Source organism: Chiloscyllium plagiosum, unplaced genomic scaffold, assembly GCF_037043375.1.
Source record: "Chiloscyllium plagiosum isolate Xiang-an unplaced genomic scaffold, Cpla_swu_hap1 HiC_scaffold_18, whole genome shotgun sequence".
Lineage (NCBI taxonomy): Eukaryota > Metazoa > Chordata > Chondrichthyes > Orectolobiformes > Hemiscylliidae > Chiloscyllium > Chiloscyllium plagiosum.
In genome coordinates, this window is record NW_028270156.1 from 80,711,594 (window position 1) to 80,727,399 (window position 15,806).

The window sequence follows — 15,806 nt, forward strand, 5'->3', positions numbered from 1 at the left end:
CTTATCCGCAGATCCTTGAAGGTGGCAGGACAGGATAATAGGATAGTTAAGATGGTATGCAAGACACTTGTCTTTACAGTTGAAACATAGACTGTATGAGCAGGGTGGTTACGTATGAGCTGTACAGAACTTTGGTTAGGCCACAGCTGGAACATTATGTGCAGTTCTGGTCACTAGACTCCTGGAAGGATTTGACTGAACCGGAGGGTTGCTGAGGAGATTCACCTGGGATGGATCATCTCAACAATGTAAAGAGACTGGATAAAGTGAGGGTGTTTTCTTTGGAGAAAAAGGTTTAGGGGAGACTGGATTGAGGGGCATGGTCAGGATGAAGAGAAAGCAGTGACACTCGACAAAGATACACTTTGATGAAGGTGGGGGTGAAAGTGCCTGGAGGAGTTCTGGACAGAATAGATAGGGGGAAACACTCTTGTCAACAAAGGATTGAAAACCAGAGGTCACAGATTTAAAGTGCTTTGCAAAAGAAACAAATGCAAGATGAGAAAAATAGCTTTTTCACAGTCAGTCAACCATTAGAGTCTGAAATGCACTGCTTGGTAATGTGGTGGAGACTGACATTCTCTTTGAGATACAGCCATACAGCCACTCTGAGAGTCTGCACATTCCAAGTAGCATGCTGACACATTCACTTCCAGTTTCCTCAGCCACTGCTACATACGAACCTCAGAGCTCTACACTGCAGCTGGGGAAATTACAGAGTACACAGCCTGAGACATGGCTCAATTGAGGCATTCAAGAGGGCACTGGATGACTAATTAATTCAAAATAATACACATGTCTATGGGGCAAAAGCAAGAAATTGCCAGAAAGTTCAAGTATTCAGAGTAGATGCAGACACAATGGACTGAATGACCTCCTTCCACACCATCACCACTGTAACCCTGTGAACTTAAATATTTGTCGATTCTCCTGCTCCTCAGATGCTGCCTGACCTGCTGTGCTTTTCCAGCACCACACTCGCGACTCTAATCTCCAGCATCTGCAGTCCTCACTTTTGCCTTCAAGGACTGTAGAACCTTGGCATCTTTATTTTTTAACTAGATGCTCCCCATTAACTTTGAACCTATACAATGCTTGACAACATGTCTCCAAAATTTCTCTCAGGGCTAGCACACAATAAAATTCCCCTTCTTTGTACTCAAAAATGACCCGATAATTGGCTGTTGAAGGGCTGTAACTGATATCAAGTAACTACATCTTCATTAGAGAGAACCTGTACTGAGAAGATGATCAAATCTCAGAGGTGGTCCATTAAGGAAGCCGACATTTTGGACGGGGGTTTCTCTTCATCATCTGATCAGGTTGAGGGGCAGAACATTGCATGTAGGATTGGATGCAGGAGGGAAAGGGAGCAGGAACACACTGGAACTGAGTGCTGGGGTATGGCTTGTTCAGAGCAGCCCTCTAAGTCACGGAGGTAAAAGGGTTAACAGGCCAACCACAGCTGGTCTAGCAAAATGCCAGGTTTCCACAGAGTCATAGAGATGTACAGCATGGAAACAGACCCTTCTGTCCAATCTGTCCATGCCGACCAGATATCCCAATCCAATCTAGTCCCACCTGCCAGCACCCGGCCCATATCCGTCCAAACTCTTCCTATTCATATACCCATCCAAATGCCTTCTAAATGTTACAATTGTACCAGCCTCCACCACTTCCTCTGGCAGCTCATTTCAGACACGTAACACCCTCTGCTTGAAAATGTTTCCCCTTAGGTCTCTTTTACATCTTTACCCTCTCACCCTAAACCTGTGCCCTCTAGTTCTGGACTCCCCCACCCCAGGGAAGAGACTTTGTCTATTTATCCTATCCATGCCCCTCATAATTTTGTAAACCTCTATATTGTCACCCCTCAGCCTCCGACACTCCAGGGAAAACAGCCCCAGCCTGTTTTCCTTTTAGCTCAAATCCTCCAACCCTGGTAACATCCTTGTAAATCTTTTCTGAACCCATTCAAGTTTCACAACATTTTTCCGATAGGAAGGAGACCAGAATCGCACAAAATATTCCAACAGTGGCCTAACCAATGACCTGTACAGCTGCAACATGACCTCCCAACTCCTGTACTCAATACTCTGACCAATAAAGGAAAGCATACCAAACGCCTTCTTCACTATCCTATCTACCTGTGACTCCACTTTCAAGGATCTATGAACCTGCACTCCAAAGTCTCTTTGTTTTTGCAGGAGGTGTCAGGAAGTGAGCTGGGAGTAGGGACAGCAGACAAGGATCCAACTGAAATTCGGGGCAGGACACTTACTTGGCTAATTGGATGAGAATAATCACCAGCCAACGACACTTCTCACCCCAGAACTTGGCCGAGCACATCTCAGTGAAAACCTCTAAATGTTCCAAAACTGTCAACCACGTCATCAACCGCTGTTGAGTGCCAGACTGGGGTGGAAATAAAAAGGCAGTGAATGCACACAAACACAGACATAGTCTCCAAGCACTAGTTATTTGCAGACACAGGCATGGACGCCAAACACTGGTCAGTGCAGGCACAGGCACGGGCAGAGTCTCCGAACTCTGGTCAGTGTAGGCACAGACACAGTTCCTGAAGACCGGTCAGTGCAGGCACAGTCACAGTTCTTAAATGCCAATCAGTGCAGACACTGATACAGACCCTGAACACCAGTCAGTGCAGGCACAGTCCCTGAGCAACAGTCAGTGCAGAAACAGATAGTCCCTCAGCATCAGTCGGTGTGGCACAGACACTGTCCCTGAACACAAGTGAGTGTGGTGGCACGGTGACTCAGTGGTTCGCACTGCGGCCTCACAGTGGCAGGGACCCGGGTTCGATTCCAGCCTCGGGCGACTGTGTGTCTGGAGCTTGCACATTCTCCCAGTGTCTGTGTGGGTTTTCTCCGGGGTGCTCTGGTTTCCTCCCACAGTCCAAAGATGTCCAGATGAGGTGAATTGGCTGAACTAAGTTGTCCGTAGTGTTCAGGGATATGTAATTTAGGTGCATTAGTCAGGGGAATGGGTCTGGGGGGGGGGGGGGGGGGATACTCTTTGAAGGGTTGGTGTTGACTTGTTGGGCCAAATGGCCTGTTTCTCCACTGAAGGGGAAAGTGGAGACACAGATATCGTCCCTGAACACAAGTCAGTGCAGACAGATACATATGTCTTTTTATAGATGGAATCCCTACAGTTGTGAAACAGGCCCTTTGGCCCAACAAGATGACACTGACGCTTTGAAGAGTAACCCACCCAGATCCATTCCCCTACTCTATTGCCCTACATTTACCCTGACTAATGCACCTAGCCTACACATCCCTGAGCACTATGGGTAATTTAGCATGGCCAACTAACCTAATCTGCACATGTTTGGATTGTGGGAGGAAACCAGAGCACCCGAAAGAAACCACACAGACACAGGGACAATGTGCAAACTCCACACAGACAGTCGCCCAAGGGTGGAATTGAACCCGGGTCTCTGGAGCTGTGAAGCAGCAGTGTTAATCACTGAGCCACAGTGCTGCCCCAAGAGTAACAAGAGTAACAAAAAGATGGGGTACTAGGCTAATGGTCGGATACTTGGTAGTGTGGATGAGCAGAGGGATCTTGGTGTCCATGTACACAGATCTTTGAAAGTTGCCACCCAGGTAAATAGTGCGATGAAGAAGGCATATGGCGTACTGGCTTTTATTGGTAGAGGAATTGAGTTCCAGAGTACTGAGGTCATGTTGCAGTTGTATAAGACTCTGGTGCGGTCGCATCTGGAGTATTGTGTGCAGTTTTGGTCGCCATACTATAGGAAGGATGTGGAGGCACTGGAACGGGTGCAGAGGAGGTTTACCAGGATGTTGCCTGGTATGGTAGGAAGATCGTATGAGGAAAGGCTGAGGCACTTGGGGTTGTTTTCATTGGAGAAAAGAAGGTGTAGGGGTGACTTGATAGAGGTGTACAAGATGATTAGGGGTTTAGATAGGGTTGACCGTGAGAACCTTTTTCCACGTATGGAGTCAGCTATTACGAGGGGGCATAGCTTTAAATTAAGGGGTGGTAGGTATAGGACAGATGTTAGGGGTAGGTTCTTTACTCAGCGAGTCGTGAGTTCATGGAATGCCCTGCCAGTAGCAGTGGTGGACTCTCCCTCTTTATGGGCATTTAAGCGGGCATTGGATAGGCATATGGAGGATAGTGAGCTAGTGTAGGTTAGGTGGGCTTGGATCGGCGCAACATCGAGGGCCAAAGGGCCTGTACTGCGCTGTATTCTTCTATGTTCTATATAATTTATGTGAACCTAATGGGCGGGTTCAGGGGTTTTTTATATATTGAATAACAGATACATGGGAGTGAGTTACGGTCCAGAATGCAGTTGAGATGTTTCGGTGGTTTATATATAGAATAATAGATCTCTGGAATCTAACTGATGGGTTGCGGCAGTTAATATAGGGAGTAAATTATATCCAGAAATAAGTTACAGATCGGAATCTAATTAAAGGCAGAAAATGTGGGTGAAAGTCATCAGGCCAAGCAGTAGCTGTGGAGAGAGAAGCAAAGCTGATGCTTGACTCTTCTTCAAATCCAAAACAGTTGGAAGATGGTGGCTTTCGAACTTTTGACAGATGTAGAAGAGAAGCAGATAGTGTGGATAGCCAGTGCAAGAGACAAAAGTGTTATTAATTGGAGTGAAAGTTAAATAGAGACATTGGAACACTGCAGTCGAACAGAAACAGTAGCTCAAGACAAAGGTGATTTACTGAGATGGCAATAACTTAAACATCGGAGTGAATCCCATGAAGAGTATAAGAAAGGCCTTCTGTGATGCTGAGAACTAATGGAGCTAAAGGTCTCAGGCTTGCATCCTAAAAGAGGTTGCTGTAGAGATCGTGGATTCACTGGTTATAATTTTCCAAAATCCTTGCATTCTGAACATGTACTGGAGGATTGGAAAACTGCCAATGTGACATCTGTGTTAGAAAAAATGTTGGAATCAATTATTAAGTACGAAATAGCAACACATTTGGAAAATCATAAGCAGGGGCAGCACAGCTCACTGAAAGTGAAATCGTTTGTTTCTAACTTAGTTGAGTTTTTTTGAGGAAGTCTCAACCAAAGTAGACAGTAGCAAATCAATAGATGCTTTGTATTTGGACTTCTAGAAGGCATTTGAGAAGGTCCCTCAATAAGGTTAAGACTTAAGAGCCAATGGTGTTGGAGGTAGGATACTGGCATAGAGAATTGGCTAATGGGGAGGAAACAGCATGTGGGGATAAGGGATTCCTTTTCAGGTTGGCAACGAGTATCCAGTGGGATTTCATAGACATCAGTGGTGGGACTTATAGTTCATTGACTTGGAGGAATGAAGCAGATGTACTGTAGCCAAATTTGCAGACAACACAAAATGAGTGGAAAGACAAGTTGCCAAGAGGGATATAAACAGTTTACAGAAATATTGATAGGCTAAAAATTGGTAAATGAAGTATAATTTGGTAAAATTTGAAGTTGTTCATTTTGGAAGGGAAAATAAAAGAACAGACTATTTTATCAAAAGAGAAAAACTGCAAAAAGGGGTTCCTGTATACAAAACACAGGAAGTTAGCACACAGTGGCTCAGTGGTTAGCACTGCTGTGTTATAGCGCCAGGGACCCGGGTTCGATTCCTGCCTCGGGTGACTGTCTGTGTGCAGTTTGTGCATTCTCCCTGTGTCTGCGTGGGTTTCCTCCAGTTTCCTCCCACAATCCAGGTGAATTGGCCATGTTAAATTGCCCATAGTGTGAGCTGTATTAGTCAGGGGTAAATATACGATAGAGGAATTAGTCTGGGTGGGTTACCCTTCGGGGGTGGGGGGTGGACTTGTTGGGCCGAAGGGCCTGTGTCCATACTGTAGGAAATCTAAACAGGTGCAGCAGGTAATTAGGAAGGCTAATGGAATGTGGGTTGAAACTTTATTGCTGGAACAGCACAGCAGGTCAGGCAGCATCCAGGGAACAGGAGATTCGACGTTTCGGGCACAGGCCCTTCTTCAGGAATGAGCAGAGAGTGTTCAGCAGGAGAAGATAAAAGGTAGGGAGGAGGGACTTGGAGGAGGGGCGTTGGAAATGTGATAGGTGGAAAGAGGTCAAGGTGAGGGTGATAGGTCGGAGTAGGATGGGGGCGGAGAGGTCAAGAAGAAGACTGCAGGTCAGGAAGGCGGTGCCAGGCTGGAGGGATTCGGCTGAGACAAGGTGGGGGGAGGGGGGATGAAGAAACTGGTGAAGTCCAAGTTCATCCCCTGTGGTTGGAGGGTTCCCAGTCGGAAGATAAGACGCTCCTCGTCCGACCGTCGCGTTGTTGTGGTTTGGCGGTGGATGAGTCCAATGACCTGCATATCCTCGGTGGAGTGGGAGGGGGAGTTGAAATGCTGTGCTACAGGGTGGTTGGGTTGGTTCGTCCGGGTGGCCCAGAGGTGCTCTCTGAATCGCTCCGCAAGTAGGCGGCCTGTCTCCCCAATATAGAGGAGGCCACACCGGCTGCAGCGGATGCAGTAGATGATGTGGGTGGAGGTGCAGGTGAATCTGTGGCGGATATGGAAGTTTCCTTTGGGGCCTTGGAGAGAAGTGAGGGGGGAGGTGTGGGCGCAAGTGTTGCACCTCCTGCGGTTGCAAGGGAAGGTGCCGGGAGTGGAGGTTGGGTCGGTGGGGGGTGTGGATCTGACAAGGGAGTCGCGGAGGGAGTGGTCTCTACGGAAAGCTGATAGGGGAGGGGAGGGAAATATATCCTTGGTGCTGGGGTCTGTTTGGAGGTGGCGGACGTGACGGCGGATGATGCGCTGTACATGGAGATTGGTGGGGTGGTAGGTGAGGACCAGTGGGGTTCTATCCTGGTGGCGGTTGGAGGGGCGGGGCTCAAGGGCGGAGGAGCGGGAAGTGGAGGAGATGCGGTGGAGGGCACCGTCGACCACGTCGGGGGGGAAATTGCGGTCCTTGAAGAAGGAGGCCATCTGTGTTGTACGTATTTTGAACTGGTCCTCCTGGGAGCAGATGCGGCGGAGACGAAGGAATTGGGAGAATGGGATGGCATTTTTACAGGGGGCAGGATGGGAGGAGGTGTAGTCCAGGTAGCTGTGGGAGTCGGTTGGTTTGTAGTAGATGTCCGTGTTGATTCGGTCGCCTGAGATAGAAACAGAAAGGTCTAGGAAGGGGAGGGAGGAGTCCGAGACTGTCCATGTGAATTTGAGGTCGGGGTGGAAGGTGTTCGTGTAGTGGATGAACTGTTCAACCTCCTCGTGGGAGCATGAGGTAACGCCGATACAGTCCCTTGGAATGTGGAATGTGGGCCCTTATTTCAAGGGGGTTGGAGTATAAGGAGTGGGGGGGATGTCTTATTGCAATTATTCAAAGCACTGGTGAGATTAAATCTGGAGTACTGAGAACAGGTTTGATCCCCTTCTTGAAGAAAATTGATTACTTAATTCGAGGCAGTTCAGGGTAAGTTCACCAGAATGATCCCCAGTATGGAGGGATTGTCTTAAGAACAAAGGTTAAGCAGGTTAGAACTCCTCATTGGAGTTTGGAAGAATGAGGGTGATCTCATTGAAATATATCCGATTCTTAAGGGGCTGAACTCTGCTTCCCTCCCCCATCAAACTTGTTTTCCTCTGAACGCTTTGTTCTCTCAAGGCCAAGCCCGGTCTTGGTCACAAACGTGCTGATAAGAGTCAGGCATGCCAACCCCTACCCAGCAGAGGCTGAGCACCAACTCTCAGACACATCTTCCTATTCCTTCCACCCCAACAACCATGACCTCACCATTGAACATCAAGCTGTTGTTTCCAGGACTGACACTGACAACATCTCCTCCACAGATCTCCCGTCCATACCTTCCACACAACCCACTTCAACTGCCTTCCCAAAATCCATAAATGAGATTGCCATGGAAGACCATCATTTCAGCCTGTTCCTGATTCTCACTGAATTCATTTCATCCCAACCTGACTCAACATTCCCCTCCCCCCCGCCCATTCTCTCCCTACTTACATTTCTGATCCTGCTGAGACTTGACAGCAGTTCCACAATTTCTGATTTTCTGGCCCAAGCTACCTCTTCATGCTCATCCCCACCACGATAGTCTGAAAGCTGTCTGCGTCCTCCTTAAAAAGAGGCCCAACAGTCCCCATTGACCGTCATCCGCCTTCACCTAACTCAGCTAGTTTTCACCTTGAACAAATTCTCCTTTAACGCATCTCACTTTCTCCCAAAGGACAGTGTCCAAAGCCACTAGCATCCACATGTGGACTATATGTTGTTGCAATCCACTTTCTCCAGTACATTGATGGATGTCACCAGTGCCACCGTCTTCCCTCGTCCAGATTTGAAAAAAATCATCAGTATTGCTTTTAATTTCCATCCTTCTCTCACTTCCACTTGGTCCATCTTTGGCTCTTTCCTCTCCTTCCTTGATCTGAAGATAGGCTGTCAACCAGTATTAATTACAAATGCTAAATAAAAACCGAAAGAACTGCAGATACCATAAATCAGAAATAAAAAAAAGTTGCTGGAAAAGCTCAGCAGGTCTGGCAGCATCTGTAAAGGGAAATCAGAATTAACATTTCGGGTCCAGTGACCTTTCCTCAGAACTGCTGGACCTGATTTCTTAACTCTGATTTCTCTGCACAGATGCTGCCAGACCTGCTGAGCTTTTCCAGCAATGTCTGCTTTTGTTTCATTATAAATGCACTGACTCTCACTGTTAACCGTGACTACACTTCCTCACACCCGGTCTTCTGCAAGGACACCATTGTGACACCAACTTCCCTTCCGCTGATGATCTGATGATGCTACTTGGGGTGCCTCTGATATTACCTCCTTTTCCTTCAGCCGAGGACTTCCCTCCATTGTGATTGTTAATGTCTCCAGCTGTATCTGAACCATCTCCCATGCTTCTGCTCAGATATCTTATTTCCTCACCCAGAACCATATCTCCCACTAGGTTCCTCTTGTCCTCACTTTCCACCCCACTAGTCTTAGCATTCAGAGGATCATCCTCCATTATTTCCACCACTTCCAGCAGGATGCCACCACGAAATTCACCTTCCCCCTCCCCTCCACTGTTAGCATTCTGAGGGACTGTTCCCTACAAAACACCCAGTCCACTCCTGCATCATTCCTAACATTTCCTCAGTCCCCTCAGGACACCTTCCCACACAAATCTCAGGTGTAACCTCCTCCTCCTCCCTCCTCACTGTCCAAGGTCTCAAACACAACTCCAAGTGAAGCAGCATTTCACTTGTACTTCCTTCAATCTAGTCTACTTTGGTGAGATCAAATGCAACTGCGTGAGAACTGTGTGGAACACTTGCGTGACATGTGCAGGAATGACCCTGACCTTCCAATTGCTCTTATGCTAATACTTTTGTCCTGGGCCGGCTGCCAAGTGTCAACGAAACAAAACACAAGCTCAAGGAACACCGCTTCATTTCCTACTTAAGCACTTTATAACCTTATGGATTCGTCACTTGAATTTCACCACCTCAGAGCCTGATCTCATGGCATTTGTCTTCCATTTTTCTGCATTCTTCTCCTCCGTGCCCCAATACCCTATCTTATTTGTGCCTTGCTTACTTTCTCACAGCAGTCAGTGCACATTTACCCCTTTCACACCTTAATCTACAACTACTTTACATCTCTACTTCTCTTCCACCACAATTAACAACCCGTTTGTCTTTTGCACTAAGCACCGCATCATATATTCCCCTCACTTCCCCACAGCCTCTGTCAAATGTATGAAACCATCATTTTCCAATCCCTTTCAGCTTTGAAGAGTCATACTGGACTTGAAATGTAGATGCAGCCAGACTTACTGAGTTTCTCCTGTAATTGTTTTACAATTCCTGTATCTGCACTATTTTGTGTATATCTAATGGAAGGATTCACGTGGCTAAATGTAGGATAAGAGATACCCAGGAGTGAGTTACAGACTGGAATCTAATTGAGAGGCTTTGCGCATGTATATATAGAATACTAATTACCCGGGAGCGACTTCCAAACTTGAAATCGAATGGGAATGTTCAGTGTGGTTTATAAACAGAATAAAATATATCTGGATGGGAGAGATAGCCAGTGTTTAAATCCTAAATATCAGGATATTTTTTACAATAGCTATGCATGAGAAGGGGCTGGTGTTTGTGTTTTGGCTTTCGTCCTGCATGTCAGTGGTCAAACGTCCCTCCTGAAGTAGTACTTACCACCAGCGGTGTTGGAGCAACACCTTTCCTGAGGATTCCATCATTGACCAGCACCAGCAAATTGGATGCAGAGTACACTGTCGAGTGGAGAGAAACCCATGTGAAATAATGATACCAGACAGAACAAGCAAAAACTGAACTGTAAAGAACTGTTCTGCAGTCCTCACTTTCTCCTAGTTGATAAACAATCATCCAATCCCCACTTCAGCAATACAATAGGCAAATCCTGCCCTATACACTTTTCAATGTGAACAACAAGGTATTGTGGTCTGAGCACACTGCCATGCAAAACCGCACTATATCCTTTCCATTTCATTTCAGGCCTGTTTCCGAACCACCTCTCTCTCACTCCACACGAGTTCCTTTACACAAACAACCATATTACAATGCACCTCAACCCCTACCACTTCCGGTCAGTGCCGAGAGCATCACAGGCATTAAGTCACACTACCTCATGGAATTCCCAAGTCTATCTACTTGAATCTCTCATGCAGCCCCTTGTCCAAGAAACCAAGGGTATGTTCAGCAGGGATCAGGAATTGTCAGAAGTTAATCCCCAATCACAGGCACCTGGCTCTGTGATCAGCAGAATGTTCTCAATACCTGGGCACCTCATCTGTATGTGATCAGCATACTGTCCTCAATAAAGAGACAAGCTGTATAGCTGTGATCAGCAGACTGTCCTCAGTACCTATGCACCCAGCCTGTCTGTGATCAGCAGACTGCACTAACTACCTATAGGCCTTGTCCATAGTGATCCGCAGACTGTCCTCAATGCAGAGACACTCCACCTAGCTGAATTTAGCAGACCATTCACAGTTTAGGGACACCATGTCTGCTTGTTGTCAGCAGAACGTCCTTAGTTCCCTCATACAACTTGCGTGTTAAGCAAACTGTCCTCAGTATCTGTATAGCCTGCTTGTCTGTGTTCAACAAACTCTACTCAGTACGTGTACACCTTGTCTGTCTATGATCAGCATACTGTCCTCAGCAGCTGTTCATTGTCTGCCTGTGATCAGCAGACTGCACTCAATATCTGGCAAAATTGAGGACTGCTGATGCTGGAATCAGAGTGGGCAGCACGGTGGTTAGCACTGCTGCCTCACAGTGGGTTCAATTCCCGCCTCAGGCGACTCTCTGTGTGGAGTTTGTACATTCTCCCCATGTCTGCGTGGGTTTCCTCCGGGTGCTCCGGTTTCCTCCCACAATCCAAAAGTGTGCAGGTTAGGTGAATTGGCCGAGCTAAATTGCCCGTAGTGTTAGGTAAGGGGTAAATGTAGGAGAATGGGTCTGGGTGGGTTGCGCTTCGGCGGGTTGGTGGGGACTTGTTGGACCGAAGGGCCTGTTTCCACACTGTAAATAATCTGTAATCTGTAGGTCTAGATTACAGTGGTGCTGGAAAAGCATAGCAGGTCAGGCAGCATCCGAGAAGCAGGAAAATAGACGTTTTGGGCAAAAGCCCTTCAGGCTTTTCCAGCACCCCTCTAATCTAGACTTTGCACTCAATATCTGTAGACTCCTTCTGCCTGTGATCAGCAGACTGCGTTCAAAACCTTTACACGCTTTCCACCTGTGAGCAACAGACTGCTCTCAATACCTGTACACTCCTCCTGTCTGTGATCAGCAACTGCATTTTATACTTAACAATAAAAACAAAGGACTATGGATGCTGGAAATCAGAAACAACATCAGAAATTGCATGAAAAACTCAGCATTCTGGCAGCATCTGTGGAGAGAAAGCAGAGTTACCATTTCAGGTCTAGTAACAGCGCAATTTCACATTTTGTTTCTGCATTTTATGCCTGTATACTCCTTCTGTCTGTGACTAGCAGACTGTCGTCAGTATAGGTATAGTTCAGCTGTGATATTTCTACGGATTGTAATTAAACTTCTCAATGCTACTGTAAATATTGCACTCCCTTACACCCACTCCCGGTTCCACTTCTTTATACATACCAAGCTCAGAGAGTTCATGAGAATCTGCAAACCGCCCTGTAAAAGAAAGGAGAGACTCTGTCACTTTAATCCTGCCAGTGACCGAACTCAGCGATGTTTCCTGTCTCCCAGACTCCCTGCCAAGGTCAGATCAAGATTCACGACAAGGGAGAGCAGGGAATTGAAATGCAGAATTGTGCACTGAAAAGGAACATTTAAGAAAAGGTGATTGGAATCTGACACAATGTCACATTATGTTTAAAAGTGATGTTGCAAAGTTTGAAAATAGGTCTGAAGCTGAAACAAAGTCAGTTTGCGAGGTTCAGAGGGGTTGCTGGCTGAAAAATGCTGGGGAGATTCAGTCAAAATGCTGGTGGATAATCAATAGTAAACATTTTTAAAAATGTGTAATTCTCAACAAATATTAATTCACTTCCAGAAAATTCTGCAACTAAAATAGCCCAACAGTGACTAAAGAGTTAAAAGGAATTTACAATGTTGTCAAAAGAATAGAAGGTTTCAAATAGATAAAGAACCAGACCGACAAACTGCCGCAAAAGACAAAGCAGTTTTCAAGAGTTGAGAGAAGCAGGCAAGGAGAAAGGAAAAGGTTTGCCAAGTCCCTTACAGGCAGAACAATGAGAGCTAATAATCAGAGACTGGTTACAGTGCAAGAGGCCATCTGGCTCATGATATATATGCTGCCCCTGTGCAAGAAGGTGGTCATTCTGCATGGTGTCATTCTCCTGTCTTCTCTGTGTAACATTGCTCATTCTTCCTTTTCAGATAACCTTCTAATTCCCATTTGAATGGTTCATTTAGACCCGCCTCCACTACAATCTCAGGCAGTGCATTGTAGATCTTAACCACTCACTGTGTGAAGAACCGTAAGACAACGAACAGTACAGCAGGGTCGAGACAGTGTGGTGCTGGAAAAGCACAGCAGGTCAGGCAGCATCTGAGGAGCAGGAGAATCAACATTTCGGGTAAAAACCCTTCATCAGGAATCAGGGAACAGGCCCTTTGGCCCACTAAGACTGCGCCAAGGCATAATGCTTTGCTGAAGTAAAAGCCTTTTGCCACTATGCAGTGTGTATTCCTCTATCCCCTGCCTATTCATATGTCTGTCAAAATGCCTCTTAAATGTTGCTATTGTATTCGCTGCCTTCACCACCATCTCTGGCTGCACGTTCCAGGCATTTATCACTCATTGTATAATAAACTTGCCTCTCATACCTCCATTAAACTTACCCCCTTTTACCTTATCTTAGCAATTGACATTTTTACCCTGGGGAAAAAAAAGACTCTGCTACCCATTCCGTCCATGGTTCTTATCATTTTGCAAACTTCTAACAGGTTATAAGACCACAAGACCATAAGACATAGGAGCAGAAATTAGGCCATTCAGCCTATCGGGTCTGCTCCACCATTCAACATTGCTGATAAATTTCTCGACCCCATTCTCTCGCTTTCTCCCTGTACCCTCTTGATCCGCATGAACATATCTATCACTGTCTTAAATATACTCAATGACCTGGCCTCCACGGCCTTTTGTGGCAATGAATTCCACAGATTCCCCACTCACTGGCCAATGACGTTTCTCCTTATCTCTGTTCTAAAAGGTCTTCCCTTTACTCTAAGGCTGTGCCCTCGGATCCTAGTCTCTCCTACCAATGGAAACATCTTCCCAACATCTACCTTGTCCAGACCATTCAGTATTCTGTAAGTTTCGATTAGATGCCTCCTCATCCTTCTAAACTCCATCGAGTATAAACCCAGAGTCCTCAAACGTTCCTCATGTGTTAAGCTTTTCATTCCTGGGACCATTCTCGTGAACCTCTGAACACAGGCCAGGGACAGTACATCCTTCTGGAGATACGAGGCCCAAAACTGTGCATAATTCTCCAACTGTGGTCTGACCAGAGCCTCAGAGAGCCATAGAAGTACATCCTTGCTTTTGCCTTGGAGCAATCTTCGAGGGTTCCTCATGCTTTGACATTGAGGTGAAAGCAAACCAAGTTTGTTCAATCACTCCTCATAGCTATTACCCTCCATACCAGGCAACATCCTGATAAACCATTTCTGTACACTCTCCAAAGCCTCCACATTCTTCTTATAGTATGGCAATCAGAATTGTAAGCAATATTTTAAATGTGGTCTAACGAAAGTTCTACACAGCTGCAACGTGACTTGCCACTTTTATACTCTATGCCCCGACTGATGAAGGCATGCGTGCTACGTGCTCGGGAGACACCACCTTTCCTGCACAAAGCCATGCCGCTTATTGCTAAATAAGTCCATATTTTTTCCAAATGTGAGAAATTCCTATCCCCAAGAAACTTCTCCAGTAATTTCCCCAACACTGACACAAGATTCACTGGCCTGTAGTTTCTCGAATTATCCCTGTTGCTCTTCCCAAACAAAGGAACAATTCTCCAGTCCTCTAGGACCTCTTCTTTAAATAAAGAGGATATAAGGAGCTAAGCAATTTCCTCACCTGCCACCCTCAGCATTCTGGGATAGAACCCCTCAGATCCTGGGGACTTGTCTACCTCAATGCTTTTTAAAACACCCAACACTACCTCCTTTAATATAACGACATGCCCGAGAACAGCAACGTACTCCTCTTGATACTCACCATCCTGCATGTCCTTCTCCTCACCCACATCCTCCAGCTCCACGCATAACTTTCCTCATTTGTCCCTGAGTGGGCTTAATTTTTCCTTAGCTACCCAAGACGTTGCAGCAGAAGAAAGTCATTCAGCCCCTTGCGTCTGCTCCACCTGTCATGGTCCATCTTACAATCCTCAACTCCACTTTCCTGCTTTACTTCATAACCCTCGATTTCCTGACGGATCAGAAATGGTGCATCTCAGCCTTGAATATAGGTAAGGACCCAACCTCTACAGTCCTCTTCAGGTGAAGAATACCAGAATCATGACACTCAAAAATATTCCGCCTCATCTCTAGCCTTACATGAGAGACCACTTACTTTGGGATTATGCTCTGTGATACTACACCTACTCTACACAAGGAGAAACAACATCTCCACATCTATCCTGTTGAACCCCTTTCAGAGTTTGTTTCATTAAGGTCTCCTCTCACCCTTCCAAACTTCACTGAGTCCAAGCCCAACCTACCCAACGCTCCTCATAAGAAAGTCATTCCAAACCTGGTATCAGCTGAGTGAACCTTCTCTGGACTGCCTCCAATACTATCATATATTTCCTTAAAGGAACCAAGCCTGTTCACAGTATTCCACTCAAGTTTGACTCATACCTTGTACAATTTTAGCAAGACCTCTCCATTTTAAATCTCCATTCCCTTTGACATAAAGGCCAACATTCCATTTGCCTTCCCTATTAGCTATTGTTTTCCCTCATGTCGTCATTGCTTCTTTTGTTAGTCACCTTCCACCTTCAGGTTCTCCAACCTTCCCACCAATAGGAATCGTCTTCTCTATTTATTTCCTTGCACTCTCTGCCCCATTAATAAAACCCAGGATACTGTATGCTTTATTAACCACGGTCTCAACGTTCCTGTCCTTCAATTACTAAAGAGACACACACCCAGCTTGCTGAGCTCTTGCAGTTCCTTTAGTATTGTACCTTTGAGTTTATCCTGTCTCTCCATGTTCTTTCTACCCAAAGACATTACCTCACACTTCTCTGCACT

General features: G+C 46.1%; 1 protein-coding gene across 2 annotated transcripts in view; it reads right to left on the bottom strand.

Moving 5' to 3' along the window:
- pex16 (peroxisomal biogenesis factor 16) overlaps positions 1-15,806 on the bottom strand; it is a 49,203-nt gene that overhangs the window by 24,772 nt on the left and 8,625 nt on the right. For both annotated transcript variants that reach the window (XM_043706328.2, XM_043706330.2), the window contains exons 2-4: positions 12,153-12,188; positions 10,197-10,273; positions 2,282-2,415 (exon numbers count right to left, since the gene is read on the bottom strand). In XM_043706328.2, coding sequence (XP_043562263.2) covers positions 2,282-2,415; positions 10,197-10,273; positions 12,153-12,188 — 247 coding nt within the window. The remainder of the gene's footprint in view (positions 1-2,281; positions 2,416-10,196; positions 10,274-12,152; positions 12,189-15,806) is intronic.